The following is a 25,016-nucleotide window of genomic DNA, read 5'->3' on the forward strand; positions in this document are numbered from 1 at the left end:
TGCTCCTGTGAATCATTGAAAAGACTTTCGGTAAAAAAACCCAAACGTATAACGAACGTCTCGGCCAGCATGTCAACCACGCAGCTCAGACTCCTCGTAATTGCCATCGAGTTCATAATAGATGGCACTTTGGACGGCAGAGTGGCCCAGTGGTAACACGCGTGCCTCTCTCTCAATGGAGTTTGTATGTTTTCCCCATCTTGTTTGGCATGGGTTTCATCCTGCCATACCTAAAACACATTCAATGTAACTGGTAATGATATTGACCAAACATCCAAATGTAGGAAACTTCAGACTCAGAGTGTGGCAGAATAACTGCATTCCGTCAATTTGTCTTAGCCCACCGTCCAAAACGTTGAGAAAATGTGGACAACCGAGAGGCATCAGTGAGACAGAGGAACGACCAGAGACCGGTTCCATCTTTCCCAGGTCACCCTTGCAAATGAGACTGACACTGGTCTCTTTGAATTCTCTCCTGGCTAAAAAAAGAAAAATCTTCAACTCGTCCTCACTCGGACTATATTTTCTCTGTATAAATGGGTTTTCCCCGTCGCTCACGGATTGGAACAGTTCGCGCGCGACTGACATCAAATCGAACAACGCAAAAAAAAGCCCTGGAAATCGTGGACTCCAGAGCGCGAGACTTTGATCGCGCGGCCTCAGGAGACGCCGCGTAGTCGTTTAAACGCCACCGCCCTCCCCCCCCCGCCCACCATCGCCGGAGCCAACCCAGAACCCCGACCCCTCGTCCTCCCGCAGCCAAGGACGTGTTCGACGTCGCCGAGAAGTACGGCGTGGAGACCTTCATGGACGTGTTCGCGGAGGCCGGCCTCAAGTCCAGCCTGAAGGTGGGAGAGGAGTACACGATCCTGGCGCCCAAGGACAGCGCCATGGAAGGTAGGGACTGCTCCCAGCAAGGGGGGGGGGGGGGTGGGGGGGGGCTTCTCCGTTTCACACCATTGATGTCGATTGCCGTCGTTTGTTGTTATCGCCGGGTGCCCCTTGCCAAAGCTCTCTCAAAAGTCAAATCGATTTCCCTGCCCGTGTGGGCATTTGAGGCGGTGCTCGTTTCCTGCTTACGGCCCCGAGCCAGCGGTGAACGTTTCTTGTTCCTCCGCCGGGGGGACGACTTTATCCGTAGGAACAACCACTGTCGGCTCACCTCCAAAAAGTGCTCCTCGTTTTAATGATGCCAGGGGGCAATGACCCCCCCAGCCCGAATGTGAACTCGCAGCCTTCCGACTTCGAGTCGCTTGCCCTGCCGCTGAGCCACCGGGGCCAAAGCAGCGAACGTGAGAACGGTCGCGCGCACGAACGACCGTCCGTTTTGGCCGTTCGCGACGGACGTCGCCGTGAAACGTTTCGGGCGTCCCCCCGTCCGGCAGATTCCACGATTTCGACGTCGTCGGACAGCACGAGGAAGATGCTGCTCAATCACGTGATCCGTGGCCGCCACCTCTCCAATCAGCTGTATCACGGCCAGAAACTCGAGACGCTGGGTGGGCAGCAGCTGCGCGTCTTCCTCTACCACCGGGTAAGTGCCGTGCGTCTCGCTCTCCCTGCCGTGTCGGCTCGCAGCGAACCCCCCCGTGCCGACCGCGGCGGGAACGCCGAGAACGCCGCCGGTCGCCTCCCCAGCGCGCAATAAACGGAGGAGGGACGCGTCCCAATTAGCACGGTTGGCTACGTGCAGTGCGAAAGAGGTTCAACGTACACGCACGCAGCAGAAAATGATTGTCGGCAGTAATCGGAGAAGTTCCCCAAGGGAAGGATTCGACCTGGTGTGAACCCCCAGAGGACACGTCAAGTCGCCATGGCAGTGGACGGTAACTTTCTCATTCGCTTCCCATCACACTGGAGCGTCTCCCCCTGGCCCAGGCTCAAGACTCGCGCTTCGCCGCGCGCGGTCAGTGCCCATTGGTGAAGGCGGCGAGCGCAATAGTACAGTACGACGACAGTGGATTATTCTGCAGTGCCCTCTGCCGATGCCTACAGCACCCGATCCATGCGTGGTGGCCAGCCCATACGAGCACTATCCAACCTCGGCCCCTGCCAAAGCCGAGATCGGGCGGGATGGGGCACGTGTCGAGGATGATCCGACCGTCGCGTTCTCCCTCCCCGCCCCGCCGCTGCTCCCCCCGCGCAGGCGATCTGCATCGAGACGTCGTGCGTGAACGTGCGCGACAAGTCCACCAACACGGGCGCGCTCTTCGTGCTCGACAAGGTCATCAAGCCGGCCACCAGCACCGTCATGGAGCTCCTCCGCAACGACGCTCGCTTCAGGTGAGTCCGCCCCGTGTCCTGCGTCGCCCCGCTGGCGGGCGTCAAGAGGGACCCCTAGCTACGGTAAGGGGGACCCCGAGCTACGGTAAGGGGGACCCCTAGCTACGGTCAGGGGGACCTCTAGTTACATTAAGGGGGACCCCTAGCTACGGTAAGGGGGACCCCGAGCTACGGTCAGGGGGACCCCTAGCTACGTTCAGGGGGACCCCTAGCTACGGTAAGGGGGACCCCTAGCTACGGTAAGGGGGACCCCTAGCTGCATTAAGGGGGACCCCCAGCTACATTAAGGGGGACCCCCAGCTACATTAAGGGGGACCCTTAGCTACGTTCAGGGGGACCCCGAGCTACGGTAAGGGGGACCCCTAGCTACATTAAGGGGGACTCCTAGCTACGTTCAGGGGGACCTCTAGCTACGTTAAGGGGGACCCCTAGCTGCGCCATTCTCTGTCTCTCTCGTGCGCACGCACGCCAGTGGTGTTGATTCTCACTGCGGTTTTAAAAACAGCTGTCCGCTGAAACGTAGATTTTAAATTGCTCGGCAATGCTACGTCGAATAATCATTTGCAATCCGGGCTGAGAGTTGGCCAACAGTTTGAAAGTCTAAACGCTCTTTTTAAGGTATAATTATTGCCTACCATCAGCCATGAAGACGAGACTACGATTGATGTTTTCTCTGTAAATATAATGATAATAATTAACGTCCCGCCGCCGTATACCAACGCGTACAGATATCCAGTAATATCAAGGCTTCACACGTCTGCCATCCAGAGATGAAAGGACCTTGTGGTTTATGAACCGCTAAACCTGTTTTGAAGGAAGCTATGATTGCCTTAATCCAAGCAACGATGCTTTGGAGTCTTGGAGCCTTCCTGTCTGTTCCCGTCCGCGATGTGTCTCGTTCGTGCGTTACTTCGTTTGAATTCTGTCTGCCGAAAAAAATAAATCAACATTGAAGATCCCTGTGGCATCTTTCACTAGAGCCGACCATTGCGTGCGAGGTTCATACCACAAAAAAACAATTTGTAAATTGGCAAGAACATTATAACGAGTTTTCCTACGTTATATGTTGACAGGTCTTCATTGCAAGGGGTCGTTTTTGATTTACAAAACTACGTGGTTATGATAATTATTTTTTGAACATTTTTATTCATGGTTAATGTGTTTTTAAAGTAACCTTCATTTTCGATGTTCATTTTGCTGATGTATTCTTTGTTGAATTTACAACTCTGTTCGTACCCCAGGTCTCCTTTGGCTTCGTGGTGTCTTACCTGGTTATAAATAATTCCAATGCGTGTGTATGTACCAGTTCCTTCCTTGTAAATGTTTTTTTTTTATCATATCTCTATATTGCTTACGAATCCCTTGGTTGTTGAGAGAGCTCGGATAATAGCCTGGCATGATGTTACTTGATGCTCATTTGCTCTTTCTAGGCTCTGATTTTAAGGCTGTACGGAGGTCAATGGTAGAAAAACCTTTCTAAAATCCACCTTGCTCGGTCTACTGTTGGATGATTGGAGGAAGTTTGGGGGGTTAATTTGCTTGTACCTCGCCACGCTGGTGACGGCAGTGAGCGAACATGCGGGGGGCAACAGAATTACAGTACAACGAACAGATCTGTCTCTGCAATGCCCCTGCGCGGACTGCCGCCGGCGTAGCGCCGTAGTCCGCCAACACCGCGAGCACGCAACCTCATGACCAGCTGCGTCATCTCAGGCGCCTGAAGCTTTTCTTTAAACAGTGGATTAAAACAACAAAAAAGCATTAACGTTCAGATTCCCCAATGAAGTCAACCAGGTGTTCTGTATAAGCGACGCTGCCTCACGCACAATGACCGACCACTAAGCCACAGTTCTATTCCTAAGACGTTCCACATCTCCTCCCTCCCTCCCTCCATCCCTCCCTCCCACACGTACACGAGCTTCAACCCAACCTGTTGACAGGAATTGACGTTGTCACCTCTAGCCCCGTTGTTGTGATTGGCAAGGCTCAGCATCTAGATGGGTGGCCACAAGTTGTAAATAAAGCAAGCAACGTTCCCACCCCCCCCTGCCCCCCGTCTGTCTTTGCGGATGGTCGCGTGCAGGTACTCGTCAACAGCACTCGCCCCAAACGTCTGTTAAAGCCATAGTAACGAGGAGCGGTGGCAAAGCGGTTAGCGCACTGCGCTACCAACCCGGTGACCCGAGTTCGATACCCGCTCATGACCAAGAGCAGTGGCGGACATTTGAACCAGTCGTGTGCCTTCCCTAGGTCGACTCAGCCTTAAATAAGTACCTGGTATGGTACGTAAGCACCGGCGCTGGGGTGACAGAGGTGACCAGGCATGGTGCCATCGTAGGTGCTCGCTAACAGCACTTGTCCCCAACAGTCTGAGAATTTTATTTATTTGAGGCTAAGTTGACCCAGAGGAGGTCCACAACCTTTTTTTTCAGATATTCACCACTGGTGTTAGCCGTAAGCAACGTCCGAAGTGCAGTGCGCGAACGACTACACTGCCTCTCCCCCACTGATATCAACGCACACACACACAAAACGCCATTCATACTCATCTCTCCACATGCCTTTTTGATTAATTATGGTCCTGTAGAAAGAAAAAAAAATCCTTCACTCAAGGTAAATATAGGAGGATATTTAAAACAAACACGTGTTGGAGAAATACGAAAGCCTACCGAAACGAAACCAGACGCTTTATTTGCACCCCCCCACCCACCCCGCCTCCCCTCTCCCTCGGTCGTTGTTTAAAATTCCCTTACTCGGCGTCGCTGAGTGGATTGCATTCATTTGTTTTAACACATGGACCTCTGTTCAACCCAGTGCGAGCTTCACCTTTCTCACCCCGCTCCTGCGCCTACCCGCCCCTTCCCTCCTCTTCGTCTCCTCCATCCCTCCTCCTCCTCCACCGCCCACCCTCCATCGTCTCCCCGTGTGCCCCCCTGTGTGTGGTGTGCGCGTGTGGTGCGCGCGTGTGGTGTGCGCGTGTGGTGTGCGCGCGTGGTGTGCGCGCGTGGTGTGCGCGTGTGGTGTGCGCGTGTGGTGTGCGCGCGTGGTGTGCGCGTGTGGTGTGCGCGCGTGGTGTGCACGTGTGGTGTGCGCGCGTGGTGTGCGCGTGTGGAGTGCGTGTGTGGTGTGCGTGTGTGGTGTGCAGCGGTAGCGGTTAAGCGCGGGGCGCTACGAACCCCGGGGAAACCGAGTTCGAATCCCGCTCGCGGCCAACACCGGTGATGATTTTTTGAACCGGTCCTGGGCCTCCCCTAGGTCGATTTAGCCTCAAATGAGTACTTGGTGCAGTGTGTAAACATCGTCACTGTGGAGACAAAGGCGGTCGGGTGTGGTGCTGGCCACCCACCCCCTCGTCGTGTGCCGCGCCGGCCAACCGTAGGCGCTCGCTAACCGCACTTGCCCCAACAGTCAGTTGAGGCGACACGGCTGATCTTTGTCTTTGGTGTGCAGCACGCTGCTGTCGCTGGTGAACGTGGCTGGAATGGCACAGAAGTTCGGGCGCCAGGGCGAGATGACGCTGTTTGCACCCACGAACGAGGCCTTTAAATCGCTGGGGCCAGCCGAGCTCAGCAAACTGAAGCGTGCGTTGCCCTTCCTCTGAGCGCCGCTCTTCGTTTTGCCCCCCGGCCCCCCACTCACAGCGCCCACCCCCCCCCCCCCCCCCCCAGCACATCAGCACACTTTAATTACGTCGCTTTTTTCCCCAACTTGGGATGCTGCCCTTCGTGTGTAATGGTTAAATGGGGTGACGCGGTGGCGAGATGTTCAATGCTTCGCCTGCTATGCAGGAGGTTCTGGGTTCGATCCCGATCCCGATCCACTAACAATGACTGTACATTTCGAGTTTCCATGTTCATCTCCGTGGCCGCGTACATTTGTTTTTCCCGGGTCCTCTGCTTTTTCCCCTCCACATGTAAAAAAAAAACCACATTGCGTTTGTAATATTTGGCTGCGAAAATTTTTCCACGTGAAAAGCCACTTCATTGGGCTACCATTTCTCAGTCGCTTCTGCGACTCTGCAAGGGCTTTGCGCGGTGACACTGAGTCGCTGTGTCTCGCCCAAAGTTCCACCAATTCGGCCAATCGATCAGGAGAAGAATGTTCCCCAGGCCTGCCTCGGTGGTCCTGTGTGAGCCACCGCGGCCGCGGTGGCAACGGCTGCTGGAGTCGAGCATCTCTCCGTCGCCCGCAGGGAACCGCAAGGAGCTGGCCGCTCTGATCAATGGGCACATCAGCCAGGGCATCCTCGTGAGCGGGGGCATCGTCCCCGTGGGCAGTAACCTCGTGAAGACGGCGCAGGGCACGCGCCTCGACGTCATCGTGGTACGGCGGCTCTCCCCTCACCGCAACCACCGCCACCACTCACCGCAACCACCGTCCACCACTCACCGCAACCACCGTCACCAATCACCACAACCACCGTCACCAATCACCACAACCACCGTCACCAATCACCACAACCACCGTCACCAATCACCACAACCACCGTCACCAATCACCGCAACCACCGTCACCACTCACCGCAACCACCGTCACCACTCACCGCAACCACCGTCACCACTCACCGCAACCACCGTCACCAATCACCACAACCACCGTCTCCCCTCACCACAACCACTTTCACTACTCACCACAACCACCGTCACCACTCACCACAACCACCGTCACCACTCACCACAACCACCGTCACCACTCACCACAACCACCGTCACCACTCACCACAACCACCGTCACCACTCACCACAACCACCGTCACCACTCACCACAACCACCGTCACCACTCACCGCAACCACCGTCACCACTCACCACAACCACCGTCACCACTCACCACAACCACCGTCACCAATCACCACAACCACCGTCACCAATCACCACAACCACTTTCACTACTCACCGCAACCACTTTCACTACTCACCACAACCATTTTCACTACTCACCACAACCACCGTCACCAATCACCACAACCACCGTCACCACTCACCACAACCACCGTCACCACTCACCACAACCACCGTCACCACAACCACCGTCACCACTCACCACAACCACCGTCACCAACCACCACAACCACCGTCACCACTCACCACAACCACTTTCACTACTCACCACAACCACTTTCACTACTCACCACAACCACCGTCACCACTCACCACAACCACCGTCTCCCCTCACCACAACCACCGTCACCCCTCACCACAACCACCCTCTCCCCTCACCACAACCACCGTCTCCCCTCACCACAACCACTTTCACTACTCACCACAACCACCGTCACCAATCACCACAACCACCGTCTCCCCTCACCACAACCACCGTCTCCCCTCACCACAACCACCGCCACCCCTCACCACAACCACCGTCACCCCTCACCACAACCACCCTCTCCCCTCACCACAACCACCGTCTCCCCTCACCACAACCACTTTCACTACTCACCACAACCACCGTCACCAATCACCAACGTAACTTTGGGTCTAGCTGCTTGTGTCATTGAGCGGCTCCTTTTTAGATGTATTGTTTTAACAACGTGTGATTTATCAGTCCCCATGGCCTCAAGATTAATGTTTCCCAGTAGTATTTGTGAGATTTATTTAAACAACCAAATGCTACTGGGAAGCTTGACTGATTATATATTATTAGTAGCGGGCTCCTCGCTGACGACTCAGTGATGTGCAAACCAGGCCGCGGTTTTCCAAGTGGCATTGGTTCATGAGGCAACACGTTTCTGAGGAGACATGAAATTGAAGCTTTTGGTATAGCTACGTTTAAACACGTGTTTTTTTGGAGGCTGATTCATTACAATTGTATTTGGAGTTTTTGTTTGACCACGCTATGAGGTATTGCCGGAATAACTTGTCACGAAAATTGGAATATTGTTGTTATGAATGATGAACCAAATCGTTCAATGATTCATAATGCGTTTCTTTTGGGATAGATCATGTAGAAAAGAGTTTACATTATGAGACCTCCTTTGCCAGTAAAAAGATATAGTAATAGGTTTTACCCTTTTAACTGGCACAAAAACTGACACCTTTAATCAAGGCATCATGTTTGCAATAACCACAACACAAGCAGTCAAAATGCAAACAAAAGAGACAACTCTGATAATAATATGCACTGTCCTTGAATTTGATTGGTCCACACCCGAGACGGCTTTCTTTAGAGCCTAGTCTCCACTGGTGTTGGACCGGATGACGCCAAAAGGCGTCATCCGGTCCAACAGATGGATGGACACACCAGATGGATGGACACACCAATTCCTAGGCAATGCAATGAACATCAAAAAACAATAAATATCAATTAGCTCCCTTTAAACAAAAATCTATGAATTCCCCTACGCGCCGCAGCACATCGCTCACCGGCCACCGGAGCCCTCATCCAGCAGTGGAGGTTGCAAACGGGACCGCGCGTGTGCTCGGTCCGGCATATCAGACGCTTGTGCTTTTTTGTCTTGTTCCACTGACTGCCAACGCAGAGGAATGGCACCACCTACGTCAACAACAAGAAGATGGTGCAGGCCGACATCCTGGGTGTGAACGGAGTGATTCACGCCATCGACGGGGTCATCCTGCCCGGGGGTAAGAGTCGTCCCCGCTTCTCCACCCCCACCGTCCACGCTCCCGCAGCGCGTTTTGGCTCGCCACCGAACAAAGGCGGTCGGTCGCATCGCGCCCTTTCGGATGCGCTGGAACGCTCTTCCTTCCGGATATTCGGAAACCACTGCACTTTTAAATCTAGGTTGAACAAAAACTAATTTTCTTTGGTTCTTTCGGTAAAGTCACGTAGAATGAGAATAAAATAATAAAATAACACAATAAAATTCTCACGACAGAGCTTGTCGTCCCGACAGGTCTGTACCTTTCACCTGAAGAGGGCCGCTTGCGTTGTGGCCAAAACGTCGTGAGAATTTTATTGTGTTATTTTATTATTTTATTCTCATTCTACGTGACTTTACCGAAAGAACCAAAGAAGATGAATCCTTGCAGTCACGAAAGCTTTAAATCGAAAAAAAACTAATTTCTTTACAACTGCTTTTTGTTGTGTGTCCAGTGTGTTGTCCTTCCCCCCGCACCTCCAATTAACTCGGTTGGCTACGTACTGTGCGAAAGAAGTTCAACATGCATGCACACTCGCCTCGGGTTGTCACCTCTGAGGTACACACCATAACAATACCGGGAGAGGGGGAGAACGGCATGCATATGTGTTGTTTGTGGATTGTGTTATATTATTATTATTATTTTTATTTTCTTTGTTTCTTTCGGTAAAGTCACGTAGAATGTGACTTTACCGAAAGAACCAAAGAAGATGAATCCTTGCAGTCACGAAAGCTTTAAATCGAAATATTATTATTATTGTGAACTGATAAACAAAAATACTGTATAGGACTTTGAATGTCCTGGGTAAATTTATGGCACACATAGGTGCTCGCCAACAGCACTTGGCCCAACAGTTTGTTAAGGCTACACGGGGGGATCTTTGTCTTTGTGAACGGGCTATTTCCGTGCACTGAGGCCTGCGTTTGTTTGCAGAACTCTGATCGCGTTCGAAGGTGCGCCTGAATCCGTTTGTACAAATCAATACAGGAGACACATTTTTGAGTTTTTAAACGTTTGCAGTGTATGTAAATGCCTATATATTTGATGGACAGAAACCCATGGCAATGCAGGGAGTAATGCATCATTCTGCGTCACCAGATCATTCCAGACTGAATTCTTTGGTTAACAATTAGGTGCAATATTAGAACCTCCAGTGACTGCATGAGTCACACGAACTACATACAACGACATTGTAAAATTGCAAATAATTAAATTATCGCGATTCACTCCATGTATCGTGACCATTACAATTGATTTCATTCGATGAATCGTTAATTTCTTAACACTTTGTATAGATTAGTGCTTCATCAAAGAGGTTCGCTTTTTCATACATGTACAGCCGCACGCACGATGCGTCTATTCAACAGCGCAGACGGATGCGCCGACACACACTCAACCAGTGCCGTGCGTTTAAGCAATGTAAGCCTGGCCGGCACGGTTAATTGATCTAAATGAGGACAATTAAAGATGTGAAAATGTTGAAAGCGGAACTTGGGGAGGAGGGGGGGGGGCGAGGTGTTTTCCGGCGAGTAGGTGGAATGTGTAAACAGGATGTGGCTCGGACAGGGGCGGAGGGGGGGGTACATCCACCTCTTGGCCACGCGTTAATGTATCGCCGCGTTGTCGTTGCAGCTCAATGGACCAATGCCATGGTGAACGACCGGCCCATGACTGACGAACAGCTCGCGATCTTTCAGCGCTTAACTGGACGGAAACACACTCTGGTGAGACGCTCGTCGATCACCATCGGACGTGGTTTACTGTAGTTTCAATCAATTATCCATCAACAGTTTCATCAAGGGATGGACAAAACACACGGGGGATGCTGCCGCGGTGAGATGTTAACTACCTCGCCTGGTATACAGGTAGGTGGTGGGTTCGATCCTGACCCTGATGCCTGCTGTATATGTGGAGTTTGAATTTTCTTCACACGGTCGCGTGGATTTTTGCCCGGGACCTCCGGTTTTTCCCTCCACATTTTTAATCAACGCGCATTTAGATAATTTGGCTGCTATAAATTTCCATGCAATAAGCAACTCCGTTAAGCTATCACATGTGATGGCCAGGTCACTTCTGAAAAAGAGCTATGTAGCTCAGTTGGGGCCTTACCTGGTAAAATTTAAAGTTTGAGTTGATAGTTTGATGGCCACTGGACTTGCAATCAAGACGTGAGTAGTCCAGAGGTTCGATTTGATCTCCCAGGCACGGCAGTTGAAACAATGGCACGAGTTCCTTTAACCATCCCACCCCACGCCGCCTCTGTCCACGCAGAAGCAGCAGCATAAATGTGTTCGCCGCAGTTAGTCAATTGGCAGGTTGCGTGCGGTGGGGTAAAGTGCGAGCACTCTCGCCTCAAGAGCTCACTCCAGTGGGAGGCCCTTCCGGCAGCAGTGGCGTGAGCAGGAAATTGCAGGGCTGCACCTTTACCTATACGCCTTTTTTTATATAGATATATTGATTACTAGCAAAGAAATACTCTTTTGCTTGTGGGAGAGCTACAAATTGTCCTTGTGAGATTTCAATTTAGAAAGTGTAAATGCGTAATGTTTAGAATATTTTTGGAAATTTGGTGTTGTACCGTTCGTAAAAAAAAGATTCGTGAAAACGTTTGCATTTAAAAGTATGTTTTTTTATTGAATTCATTTAAACCATCAGCTGCAGCGGCCATGTGTTGTCAATTGCTGGATGAAGGACTCAATTATCACAAGCATCAACCGTTGTGTATTCATCATCATATTAACGATCATCCATTGTCTGCCCGGGGTTGGCAGCAGACCTCTCTCCACGCCGTTCCTCGAAGTCCTCCTGCAAATGCCAAAATCCATCTCACTTCCACACACGCACTGATACCAACGCCCCAACTGGGCATGCAGACATCAAGCCAGGTTCATAGCGTAGCTACCTGGCTGTCACCCGAGAGCCCAGAGTTGGGACTGTGTGACCAGCCGTTGGGAGAAGTTCTGCTGTGTCTAATAGTTGGGTCATATGTTGGTTCACAATTGACACGAGTGCTTTTAACCCGGACGGTCACCGCTTTCAGGGGTGCTTCTAGAGCCGTCTGGAACGCTCTTCCTTCCGATATTAGGAAGCCACCGGAGCTGTGCGCTTTAAAATCTTGATTGAAAACTCATTTATCTAGAATTGCTTCCAGTGTTTAGTTTGTTGTCCTTCTCCCGCACCTCCGATTAGCACGGTTGGCCATGTACGGCGCGAAAGAAGTTCAACATGGATATGAAGCCGAAAGTTTAAATGAGATTCCTTTGGACCCTTTTCATAAATTGATTGGCAGAAAATAACCAAACATTTTCAGTGACTGTCTTCAATGTGTATCAGGTGTTTGTCTTTTACCATGGAGCTTACTCCCCAGCCCGTGTGCACGAAGATAATGTTCGTATTTCCCTCGTCTGGAAGGCTCCTCAGCAGTGTCTTCCTGCTGTAAATACGCTCCACTTACGTAGTTTGAGTAATCGCGGGGAATTACGCACGAAGCTCAAGAGAAGGCTACGCGCCGCTTGATGGGAATGAATAGGGCTGAGGAAGCCGACTCGCAAGGTTAAAGGGAGTTGCTCCTTCCCCATGTGTGGCATCGACGTTTTGCTCTGGGTCATTAAGATGCAGCAGGGCTACCGAATGGCTCACGGGACCAAACTGGGGCACCCTGAAAGAGAATCATGATGACAGCTACGGTGCAACACGTTAACAGGTTCGGTAAATATATATATGGTCATACCATGTTCTCCGGCTTTTAAGATGCCCAGGAAGGTGATAAGCACCCCAAAACGTGTGCCCCGGGTCGATAAAGGTAGATAAATCTGGTCACAAAAACAATGATCCTCCGTGTAGCCTTAGCAGACCGTTGGCGCAAGTGCTGTTAGCGAGTAGCAACTTTAAAGGCCGGCACGGCACACGATGGGGTGGGGTGGCCAGCACCACGCCTGGCCGTCTTTGTCTCCCCAGTGGTGATGAACACGCACCGCACGAAGTACAAATTTTAGGCTGAGTCGACTTAGGGGAGGCCCAGGAACCGGATCAGATAATCGTCACTGGTGTTGGTCGTCAGCGGGAATCGAACTCGGGTCGCCGGGCTCGTAGCGTAGCGCACTAACCACTGAGCCAAGCACATGCGCGCACACGCACTGGATTATACAACGCAGCACCTACTGTAACTGTTGCCTAAAATATAGCGAGAGAAGTCCGTCATAACCTGGGGAACACGGCAACAAGTTGTCTCCTTCACTGTGAAGAACCAGACGTTTATGGTGACTGGCCTTCAGGTTTACGGAGAGAGAGAGAGACAATCTGACAGTTATGTGGGTGAGGTATAATTACGCATCGAAGCACTGCCATTTAATAAAAGCTCAAATTCAAAGAAAAATAATAATGCCATGCTTAAAAAAAATTATGGCAGTAATGGCGTAGTTATGGCTGCGGATAGCAACAATAAGCAGTGCGACAATCCGTATACATTATTATTATTAATAATGATCGTGCAGAGGTATTTTAAGCTAAACGTGTGTAAACTTGCGGGTGACTTGGGATGAGGGATGATATCAATCTGTGGGCCTCACGAGGAGTAAGATCATCAAAGAACAAGATTCTCATGCGCCGACCGCAGCTTCCAGATTCCACGGGAAAATTGCTTTAAAGAATTTTTTTTTTTTTAACAATAGGAACTTACAGTATGTTGAATTCCTGTTGACATACGAAACCAATTTAATATGGCCAGAAACAAAACAAAAAGGGCCAGAACGATGTCGTTATATCTCCTCTGCATGTTTTCGACACCGCGGCTGCGGCTGAGCCACTGCGTATGCTGGAGTGTGCACCTATCCTGGCACAAGCGACGTGGTGACGTTACCGCCACTTTAGCGGCGAACCGGCGGTTGTTGTTGCATTAGCGGTTTTTGTTTTTGGTGTGGGACTGTGTGTGCGTGCTCTACCCTTTCACTACATTGCATGGATAGCCGGGATGTCAAATGAGCATCCGAATACGAGCATCTGTCAAAATTAGGGTGTAACCGGGGATTCGTTTCTCATTGAACGTTTTCCAGGTCGCTTGTGGGCAGGAGTAGGCGCGTGATTGGTAGACGCAGCCATAATTGATGCGGCATATGTATGTTGAATTTCTTTCACACCGTACGTAGCCAACCGTGCTAATCGGAGGTGTGCCAGTTTACTGGATGTGGAGTGTCGAGTGCATGTATACCCTCTGGGTAACTGACCCGGACATATCCAGCTGAAATTAATCCCCGAGTGTTAAGGATACATCGATTCCTTAATCAATATCCATTGTTAGGCTCACGATGCGTGCATCCCATCGCTTGTGATTCCTACGTCATTGGTGCATTGAATGGCTTGTATTTCATGTTTAGTGATGTATGTGTTTGCGTTGAAGCGAGAGCCATGTGTGTGTGTGTGTGTGCTCGATATCAACACATCCACGTACAGCAATCGTTTCATATGAATCCCTCTGCGGCGTTTTCCCTCACTCTCAGCGTTGGTTTGCAAAAACACGGAGCGCATTGACAACACGAAACGGAGCGACAGCGTCCCTCACTCTTCACCCAAGCACTTGGGACGTGTTTATTTTCGTACACTGAAGCAGTTCACAAGGAGCATGTCAGTTAAATTTAGGAGGGTACTATATTTTGATGCGCCTTTAGCGGCGTTAATTTTACGCGGCGATATTCATAGCCGGTGCTCAGATCAGCAGTAGCGCCTTGGGGTTACGGGGGATCTTGGTTATTAACTGGTCGAGGCTTGTCACCATTTAGGGCTGAGCTATCGGGAATCCATCCATCTAAACGTTTCTGTCAAACTCCTAAAAAAAAAAACATCGTTGTTGCAGCAGCAGCAGCAGCAGCAGCAGAGAGCAGCGCAGCAAAGGGCACTGTTGCACTGCACTTCTACGCTTCCGCATCTATACTCCCCGGCCTTCAGCAAAACCCTCAACCGCCCGGCGCGGCGAAGCATGGTCAAATCGCGCCCCTAGACCCGCACGGCGTGGGGAGGCACCTCGCCCAGCGGTGGATTGGCAAACCGCGCCGTTACGAGCGCAAGCGCGGACACACCGACTGGCTTCTCCATGCCCTGACGTTTCTCCCACCCCGCAGAGACCGAGGCGCATGTGAGGACGGTCGGACTGCGGACGCCGTGGTGAAAACACGAACAGAAACAAGAGGGTGCTCAGAAGAAGAACTACCAGGGCCACAGTTGAGCACATTAATTCCATATTCAGGTTTTTTTTTTTGTATGCACGGATTTTCATTGAGAAATAGTTGGTACGGCGGAACCTGTCTTCAAGAGATTTTTTTTTTTAAAAAAACGACTCCCAGCCCCTCGGCTCGAAGTCGTTGATTAATTAATCGGGGACGGAGTCGCGGCGCGGTGCGTGCCGCTTACGAGGTCACCGCCGGTCACGCACTCCGCCGTGGCTTTGTGGACACGGTCCCAACGCCCCCCCCCCCCCCCCCAGAGTCAATGAGGGCAAGCGCGCGACAACGCTGTACTCTTGTCCGGCCTTCTCGTCTCTCGCGCCTCAACGACAAAGGCGAAGGCCACGGCAGACTTGAAAAAGCGACACGCTACACCGCAATGCAAGCAACTGCCACGGACAAGCACGTACGAGTGTGCGCGAGCGTGTGCGAGTGTGTGCGTGTACAAAGCTGTATACATACGCAGTCTGGTTTTTGAGGTCAACTCAGCTCATCGTCACCTTAGGGGCTATTAAAATGAGCGCTACTATGGATAGACTGGTTTTCCATCTTGGTAATGTGGAATTTCCACCGCAACCAATAGACATGTATGGCATCAGAAACTTGCTCTACCGTGGGAGCGCTTTTGTTCTGTATCATTACACGCCGTATTTAAACTTAAACTCACAGCCTCTTGTCAATCCACTGGTGGATCAGGACCTCCCCATGGTGTGCCGGTCGCGGAGGTTGTTTGACCATACTTCACCACGATGGTCACTGCGGTGTTGGTGATGTTAGTCATCCACTAAGACCACCAGGTTCATAGTGCAGTCTGCTAACCGCTGAACAACTATATTCACGTATAGTCTGTTGAGTTTGTATTTTATTTATCCTCTTATCTACATGTAATAAAATATATTGCTTATTTAATCGATACGATATTAACATGTAGGCAATTGTTACAGCTGCAATAATTATCCACAAGTTATGAAGATATTTTATTTTTTCGAAATAGATGGATGAAAAAATATATATTTTGTTGGCGATATGACCTTAATTGGAGCTTTGTTGAACATTCGCAGTCAGGTAATGATGCTGTTGAGAGGTTGCGTGCCCAAGCTTATGGAGTGAGCTCACGGCCTCCTCTGCCGCTGATGGCTCCACGCGGCTCTTGACGATAGGCTCGCTGGAAGAAAAAAAAATACCTCCCGACGGGGAAGTGAGCCTGCGAGGAAAAACATCGGGAGCAATCGCACGACACTTAATGTCATTTTTCTGTGGAAGCGCAAAGCTTCAAAGGGCACTCCCTTGCGTCACAGCAGACGTGAGCGACGCCCCACTTATGCCGCTTTTTTCCAAGCCGGGGGCGTTTTCGGAAAACGGGATTTCAGAATGTTAAATACCTCCTCGCAACAACAACAGCAACAAGAAGAAAACAACAGTGGCCGGTACTCTTCCTGCTCCTCTGGAAGGGTTTTTTCGTTTTTTTGTTTTTTGCCGAGTGGCTGCGTGTTGAGGAAGAGCTTGAGCTGCTTCACATTTGGCTCCTCAAAAACGCACCCATCGCGTGGGGCGAGACGTCGGACATTGTTGCCAAAACGACGCGAGAGCACCGCCGGAAAACGCATCTGAGAAGCCAATCGGTTGGGCGTTGTTGGCAACCCATTGGGGGTGGGGGGCGAGGTCACCAGGGAAGGTCAAATGTCAGTTAGGGTCACCGCAGGTTATTGGCAACCCATTGGGAGAGGCGAGGGCACCAGGGAAAGTCAAATGTCAGTTAGGGTTACCGCAGGTTAATGCTTGAAACTACAATTAAATTAAAGCTGCGCGTTGTTGCTGCGGCAAACAAGACTTCCAACCACACAGCCACAGTAAGGCTACACGTTTTCAAATAAATGAAGTCAGAGTTTCTGTTCTGACGGACACTGGGTGGTGATTCTCTCCTTTGGACCGGTGGTGGAAATTCCACATTCCTATGGAGGCCACTAGTCGCCCCACCCCCCTTCATACAACCACTGTTCATCCCCCCAACCTGTGGATAGTAGCCTCACCAAATGGTGCTAATTTACTGGCCCCAGAGAGATGACGACGAATGATGATGACGGTGCTGGCGCTGAGCTGACCTTGATCAGGATTTAAATCATCAACCTCATGATTGGGAGCCATGCTGTCCCAAAAAACTGAGCTCTATCCAAACCATTTTAAAGCAATCTGCACGTGATATCTCTCTGCTATCATCACAGGATGGGTGTCTTTACCATTTTTTCTCGTGTTAGCTTATTGAACAGGTTCCGCTGTATGTCAGATAAACACATATAGTCGTTTGTAATGTGTTGTAGAATGTATGACGTTTTTTTTTCCTTATCATTATTATTTGTTTTGAATATCATACTGCCAACTTTTTTTTTCTTCTTGTATTATTTACGTTGCAAATATTAATGCCGCACATTTGAATCTGCCTCAAAGTGTAAACCCACTCAGAATTAATCATCGAAAGCCACTGTATTTTTGTACAGTTTTATTTTTACCTTCATTCTCTCCCGAACGTCATCACGGCAATTCTAAACTTCAGCGGCTGTGCATTTACCACGAATCAATGTAGAGGAAATACCATCCCTCATTTTAAGGGACAATGTATGTTTTCATTCATTGATAAGCTGACACCACATAACCCATCCTTGGCGTACCTTGAGATCAACGCCTGGGCTTATCCTTGGGTTAAATTCCCCCCATCACCTCCTTGTTAGAGTGGAACATTCCAAATTGAACATACCAGCGGCGGTGCATTCGCACGTCTCACTGCATGTGAGCAGTGTTTATTTAAGAATGTTCCACGCTTCCCGTGGGGGTGATACATGAGCCGCAGTTGCCCACTTGTTTAGATTTATCCCGACGAGGGCACGATGTGAAAAGACATCACCCAAGCAATGAATCAGTCGGCCACCCCAGCATTTGTAATATTAAGATATATTTTTTTTTCCTTTACGAATAAAAATGTATAATAGTGTCCGCTTGATGACATATCGGATTCCCGTAGACCATCCGTGTGTGCAGTCGACTTGAACGTGTTTTTTTTTTACTGCATGCATCACCACGTGGGCGCAAATTCTGGACGTCGATTTGATTGCTGACGTCGCCAAAGCTACTCAATAAAAGTGTTTTTATCGACTCCGTGCTTGCGATCGTCTTTAGCCGACGCGCGTCCGTTGCATTCACGCGCATTCCACTGTCGTCAAGCACAATTTCTAACAAACACCGCGGCAGAGCGCTGTGCGTTCGCTGAACTGCGACACCAAACACACACACACACATTGATCACCACGTGTATCGCCGTCACTGCATTGTGAATGAGAGAAATCGTAGAGTGGGGCTGACGTATCTGGGCCCATCTTCGGAGAGAGCCGGGGAGGGCAGAGAGAGAGGGAGTGACTGGTATACAGTTAAATATCACACCACCACTGGTCTGGAGAAAAAGTGGCATTTTTTTAGATTGTTGCCAAATTAACGGTTTTTGAATTGACACGCGAGCAGTTGACTATTATTTGCCCATGAGTATCAAACAAACCCTAGGGAAGTCATGCATCTTCCTGCCCTTTCTGTCACGGAATATTACATCAGCCTTTTGACATATTTTCCTGTTGTAAGGCAGTCTCAATGATAAATGTGGGGAGTGTTTCTCTTTTTAAAAAAAAAAGTGTACTTGGACACCACTACCAATACCGGTCCCTTGGCTTTTCTGTTCATTTATAAAACCAAACGATGGCCACGAAACCCATCTGGACAGCGCTGTGGAAATAGCACGTGGGCGGCGGCTCAAAAATGCATGTTGGACAGGAGGGAGGGAGATTGCATCAGCCTGTCTTCATCTCCGGGGTCGATAAAATACGTACCATGATAAATGGTTTTTCCCCTTTTTTCTGGCAACAAAACAGCTGTGTTAAGATGTTAAAACACCAAACTGAAACCTTTTACGAGGAATCATGTCTGCATTAACCACAATGCTTGTGGTCAGAATGCAAACAAAAAACATTCTGATAATAAATGCATTGCCCATGAAACTAATTAAACCACACCAGAGACAGCTTTCTTTTGAGCCTCGTCTCAAACGGTGTTAGACCAGAGGACGCCAAAAGGCATACGTACCACTCTGTGGAAAATCAACAGTGATTGTTCCGATGGATTTGCTGACCTCTGCCAAAAATAATGTTGGAATTTGCAACACTGAATCAGATCCTTAAATGGCGACGCACGCTGACCCACGCTGCTTTTGCGTAGCCAAATATTCATAAGTTATATGCCATGCAAGACATCACGATGTCCTTCAGATAGAATTATTATTATTGTGCTTTCATTTGTATTCGTGGCATACTTCTAATCAATGTGCAAGTTTCTTGAAGGTAAAGTTAAAGAGCACTCGTGATATTTATATAAAATGGTCTGACCAGTGTGGAAGAGTGAGCCGCATACGGAGGCCCTTCCAGCAGAGGACCTTCCCGCAGCCGTGGCGCGAGCTGGCACTTGCAGGGCTGCACCTTTGCGTTGTTTTTTTACCTCTTCGGATCCAACACGCGTGCAAGAATACAGACACGGAGTCACCCCCCGCGCGTGAATACACACGTGCGCACGTGAATATACACACGTGCGCACGCAATGCGATGTCAACTGTTGCACTGATGCAGAGTCAGACGAAGGCACCTCAAAGCATTATCAGGGTTCGGCGTAAATGGCCGAGCCTCAGAAAGCCAGAAATCTAGGAGCGGCACGGCTGCAGGAAATCTACCCAGTGTCTTCACCAATGTATCAAAGAGGTGCGAATGTTAACGCATCTGAAAAAAGAAAGCCAAGCAAAAGCGACGTTCACAACCGTCCCCCCGCACAGCGACTGCCAAAAAATGGTGATGGACGTGTGAATGCTCTCGGGTGCCGAAGGTCTGCGAGGTTTAATTAGGTCTCTTTTTTTTTTAAATGATGGCTCAAGAGGTCAAAAGAACAAAGGGCAACCCCCCCCTCCCCCTGACCCCCCCCCCTGTTGACAACAGTGGAAGTCTTTTGTCACCCTCGCCCACCACCCCCTCCAGTCGTCCCTGGAATTGGTCACACTCGGGCTGTCAATCACGCTCGGGACAACGGCTGTCAGTGTGCCGCACGCTGCACGCAGAGAGCCGTGCGGCGAGCACGCACCTATGAACGTTGAACTTCTTTCGCACCGTACGTAGCCAACCGTGCTAATCGGAGGTGCACGCATCCAACCAACCGTGACGAATCTGCCGCTTCGTCCCGCGTACGTCATCGCTAGAGCTCCCACATGTCGAGTTTTGTTTTTTTTACACAAAGGTACCAACTGTGTGCGACAGAGAATTAACCGGGGGCAGTGGGGGGGGGGGGGGGGAGAAAAAATACGTGACTTGTATGCATTGCTGAACTTCTTTCACACCGTACGTAGCCAGCCGTGCTAACCGGAGGTGCGGGGGAAGGACAACAAACTAAATACAAAAATGCAGTTTTAAATAAATGAGTTTTCAGTCTAGAAGGTTTAAAAGTGCGCAGTTCCAGCGGCTTCCTAATATCGGAAGGAAGAGCGTTCCAGACGGCCGCAGGAGCGCGTCTAAAAAGCGCCGCGATGCGGTGACCAGCGTCTTGGTTCGATGGCTTGCAGCCAAAAGCCGCCGCTGCGAGGATGACCACCGGAGTTCAGGTGGTGGTTTGTGCTCCTTGACGAGATCAGCAAGGGGCTGTGGTTCACTCGCGGCCAGCACTTTGTGCATAACGAGTGCGACCTCACAATGCAACTTGACTTGCGTGACCGTGTTGTCATGTTCGGGTTCCTTTTTCCCCCAACGCAAAGTTACACTTAAACAAAACAACACATTAGCTGGGTACAAAACGACGACACGTTGAATAAATGTCCGGCTGTGGCAGTGCGTTAAGCAAGTGGAAATTGTAACATCCACAAAAATCACAATTTGCACACGGAAAGAAATACAATACCCCCTTTAGAAACGCATTCGTGGAGGAACTGTCACTTAAGATTACAATTTATTAGATTTTTTATTTATTTATGTTTCGTTATTTATTTTCGGGAGGGCGACTGGGGAGCAGAGGTGGGGAGGATGGAGGGGGAAAGGTCACGGGAGATTTCTAAGGCCCCCTGTCCTTGAAACGGCACTTGACGACCCCAGCAAAGAACTGTGCATTTGATAAAGAGCATCTGATGTTCTGTGGGAAGGAATCCCATGGCTTGGTGCTCCGACAACCAGTGGCTTAGCTTGTTTGCTTCTGAAGCCCATTTTGATCGACACGGGCGTAATGTTTCAAAGCGGACATGTGTGGCCCACGTGGAGTGGATTTTCCCACTTGGAGCTCCTGCCAACGGGAGTTGACATACACAGCAAAAATATGACAGACCCAAGTTATATTCTTTGCGCAATATACAGGGCATGTATAGATTCAGCTCCCAGCCAACCGTCCCTCGCGCTTTCATGAATTGGCAGGATTCAGATCGCAACTCGATCCTTTGTGAACCTTGTTTTTACATTTGCCATTGGCTGCCTCGTTCGTTCTGTCATATTTCTTTCGTCTTTTTCAACCATTCGCCCAAGTAGAACATGTGCATATCATTTTCATGAAACGTAAAGGACATATTCATGCACGCACAATTCGAGGCAAGTATTGTGAAATCGACGAATCACTACACACTTGCAAAAAACAGCGTTACAATTAAGTGTTGGAGCGGTGGTGCGGTGGTTCGTGTACTGCACTATGAACCCGGAATGTATCTAACAAGCCGAATTTAGAACTATAACTATAAATTATAACTATTTTATTTACCAGGTAAAAGCCAATGAGCTCGTTTTTAGAGGCGACCTGGCCACACATGATAGCTCATCGAAGTGGCTTCTATCAACACACGTGGGAATTTATCGTCGCAGCCAAACACTCCAAACGCATACTCTTTGGTTCTTTCGGTAAAGTCACGTAGGTATAAAATAAAATAAATCACGACGTTTCGGGCGCAACACAAGCGGCCGTCATCAGGTGGGAAAGCACGGACTCCTGCCGAAGGCAGACTGTTTTAAAATATTTGAAATTGGTGTAGCTCAAGGGTCATAAAGAAGTGGCCGGGGCTAGGGATGTTAATGTGAGAATTTAGCATGTAACTGTAAAATAGGAGAGCGGCCTCCTCGACGAGAGCACGGAAGTGGCTATGTTAATGTGAGAGTTTAGCATGTTAATGTGAGAGATTAGCATGATGTTAATGTGAGAGATTAGCATGTAACTGTAGAAAAGGATAAGAGCGGCCTCCTCGACGAGGGAGTGCAACCCAACGGCTGTAATCCAAAGGGCCTGTGAGTTTGAGAGTGCAATCCAAAGGCATTTAACGTGCTAATTACTCCCCGAACGCCTGCTTGTAAACGTTGAGGTGAAAACCGGAGGAACCCGGAGAAAAAGCCACGCGACCACTGGGAGAACATGCCAACTCCAAATAGACAACAGGCATCGTCAGGGTCAGGATCGAACCCACGACCTCCTGCGTACCAGGCGAACTAGACGACATCTCGCCACCGTGGTGCTCTTTCATTCTGAGTTTCATTCGGCACCAGGAACTTTTTTCGCATTCTGAACTAGACCTGTAATGACCGGCGTGGTGAGGTATGGCCAAAGGACCCCCGTGACAGACGTGGCGTGGGAAGGCCTTCATCTAGCAGTGGCTGTGCAAAGGGCTGTACATTTTTAAATGTCTGTCAACACAAACTTTGCTATTTTCAAAGAAATGTCCGATATTCCCGTATGTGGCACATCACTAAAGAAATGCCCAGCTTTCCATAAATACTACTGGAGATATCGGTGATTCATTGAAAGAAAAAATGTTATTCCGTGAACGAACTAATTATTTGGGTGATAAGGGTTAATCAACTATTAATTTTAGCACGAAAACTATAACACGTGGAATAATGCCACTTTAGCTAAAACACTGAAGACGTTTACATGCCATAACTAATCAAAACACATTTCAACTGCATTAAATGATATGAATCCCTGCAGTCACGAAAGCTTTAAATAAAAATGTTGGATTAAATGAATTAAGTTGTACAGCAGACACCATATTTTATTGGAGGAACCTAGCGAAAATAATCGATTTCACTGGCTTTCTCCAAATCACTCGAATGCATTTTCACTGGATTCACGAAAGCGAGCGAGTTGTACAATGGAATATTCACGAAAGCGAGCGAGTTGTACAATGGCAGATTCAGAGCGCAGATCCACGCTTGTGGAGATCCATCCGTCAGATTGCCGACTGAGCTCAAATCGCCGATCGTCCAGATACGAGCGAAGAGTGACAGAGGGCAGCCGAAGGGCTTAAATTATTTTACAGCCTTTCAAATAAATAAAAACTATTGAGAAATTATAGCCGTGAGGTAAGTCGTCTGCGATGTTTTTATTGGCAGCTTCATCAATTACAACGCTGGCTGGCATTACACGTGCGTCTTGCCCGTTTCCTCAGATGCGAAATATATACATTTTAAAACCCACATGTCGCCCGCACCTCCGCACAAGCACGGTTGGCTACGTACGGTGCGAAAAAAGTTCAACATACAGAACAAAATAAGCAAAGTCTCAATACACGGGCTCATTTAAGCATATGCAAGATACACACATGCTGTGAATATATTGCCTTTGGGCTCGTTTGAAAAACGCAAACCCACACAACGCACCTCGTGACCCACGCACGACTGCGGTTGGTGGGAATTAAATTGCATAAAGAAAGGTTGATTGGGGTGCCTTGGCGCAACGCAGCATGAACACAAAGGTATGCGTGCTAAACGGAACAAGTTTATGGCTTGCATACAAAAACAATGCCAAGGAGATCCAAGGCAAACAGTAGGCGGATACAGACGATTATTGTTCCAATTCCTAAGTAGAATTCGGAATCCACAATTTAGGAAATGTGTACACCTGTAAAGACACGCGCGGGTGTGTCTTGACATACAGCACTTCCTGGTCCACAGCACAGCCACCTGCACACTGGTGCGGTAAAAAAAAATAAAACAACTCTTCCGCTCAACCACCCACAACAAAGCGGCCAAAACAATTCCCGATGCCGAGATGCAGCGCGTCTCGCTGTCAAACAGCGGGTCTTCTCCCCGCGTGGCAACGGCCGCGGAGGCGGACGCTCTGCGCAAGCAGTGCCCAGCGGGTCCTCTCGGCGCCAGAACGGCGCTCTCAGCGGTGACCTGCGCTGGCGAATATTTGCACCCAACAGGCGTGTGCTTCACGCGGGTCGGAGGTAACGCGCGAGCAGCATCGTCATCATCATCATCATCCTCTCTTCTCCCAGGACTGAGAAAAAGGGGCCGTCGGTTGCGCAAGTGTGCGAGGGTCTTCATCCTCGTGCACATTCGGACAAGAATTCGTTGGACAGAGGTGTCAAAGGCTTTGTCGAGTCGAGCCACCCGTTCATTCATTCGTCCGTCAGGATGCAGCCACTGTCTGCCAGGGTGGTCGGCGATGCTGCTGCTGCTGCTGCTGCCAGGCCCCCGCCAAGTGAACCGCTCTGAGCGATGCTCCGACTCGGGCCCCCGACAATAATTCCCAGGATTCCTGTAGGAGAGGTTTGAAGCAAGGTAACCAATGGCGATTTACCATCGCCACCGCCGCCGTCGTCACCGTTTGCCAATGGAGCACGCAGGGAAGAGTGTTGCGAGGCAAAATTCATCCGTGCCCTCCTTTCTCTCCAGCTTCAGCAAATTCTGACAGGCCTAGCAGCAGTCGATGTTGTGGGAGAAGTCGAGGCAGGTGAAGAACTTTGCTTCGAGGTCACGTTCGACATATCGCAGTCCCACAAAGACATCGCCCGCCCGTCTTCATCGGCGACGTCAATATACGGCAAAGACACCAATCCCTCGTGACATGTCAACTCGCCTTAACTCAATATATACGGA

The 25,016-nt window shown here is 49.8% G+C and overlaps 2 protein-coding genes across 2 annotated transcripts in view; one reads left to right on the plus strand and one right to left on the minus strand.

Moving 5' to 3' along the window:
* Nucleotides 1-18,244, plus strand: part of LOC116942851 (transforming growth factor-beta-induced protein ig-h3) — a 35,362-nt gene extending 17,118 nt beyond the window's left edge. Inside the window, exons 9-16 of the mRNA XM_032955227.2 lie at nucleotides 760-897; nucleotides 1,386-1,534; nucleotides 2,147-2,283; nucleotides 5,734-5,864; nucleotides 6,476-6,606; nucleotides 8,761-8,863; nucleotides 10,514-10,605; nucleotides 14,995-18,244. Coding sequence (XP_032811118.1) covers nucleotides 760-897; nucleotides 1,386-1,534; nucleotides 2,147-2,283; nucleotides 5,734-5,864; nucleotides 6,476-6,606; nucleotides 8,761-8,863; nucleotides 10,514-10,605; nucleotides 14,995-15,012 — 899 coding nt within the window. The 3' untranslated portion in view covers nucleotides 15,013-18,244. The remainder of the gene's footprint in view (nucleotides 1-759; nucleotides 898-1,385; nucleotides 1,535-2,146; nucleotides 2,284-5,733; nucleotides 5,865-6,475; nucleotides 6,607-8,760; nucleotides 8,864-10,513; nucleotides 10,606-14,994) is intronic.
* ANAPC10 (anaphase promoting complex subunit 10) overlaps nucleotides 11,489-25,016 on the minus strand; it is a 66,215-nt gene continuing 52,687 nt past the window's right edge. The window contains exon 5 of the mRNA XM_076067495.1: nucleotides 11,489-11,686. Coding sequence (XP_075923610.1) covers nucleotides 11,618-11,686 — 69 coding nt within the window. The 3' untranslated portion in view covers nucleotides 11,489-11,617. The remainder of the gene's footprint in view (nucleotides 11,687-25,016) is intronic.

Source organism: Petromyzon marinus, chromosome 16 (assembly GCF_048934315.1).
Source record: "Petromyzon marinus isolate PM22_M1 ecotype Great Lakes invasive population chromosome 16, UKy_Petmar_22M1.pri1.0, whole genome shotgun sequence".
Classification (NCBI taxonomy): Eukaryota; Metazoa; Chordata; class Hyperoartia; order Petromyzontiformes; family Petromyzontidae; genus Petromyzon; species Petromyzon marinus.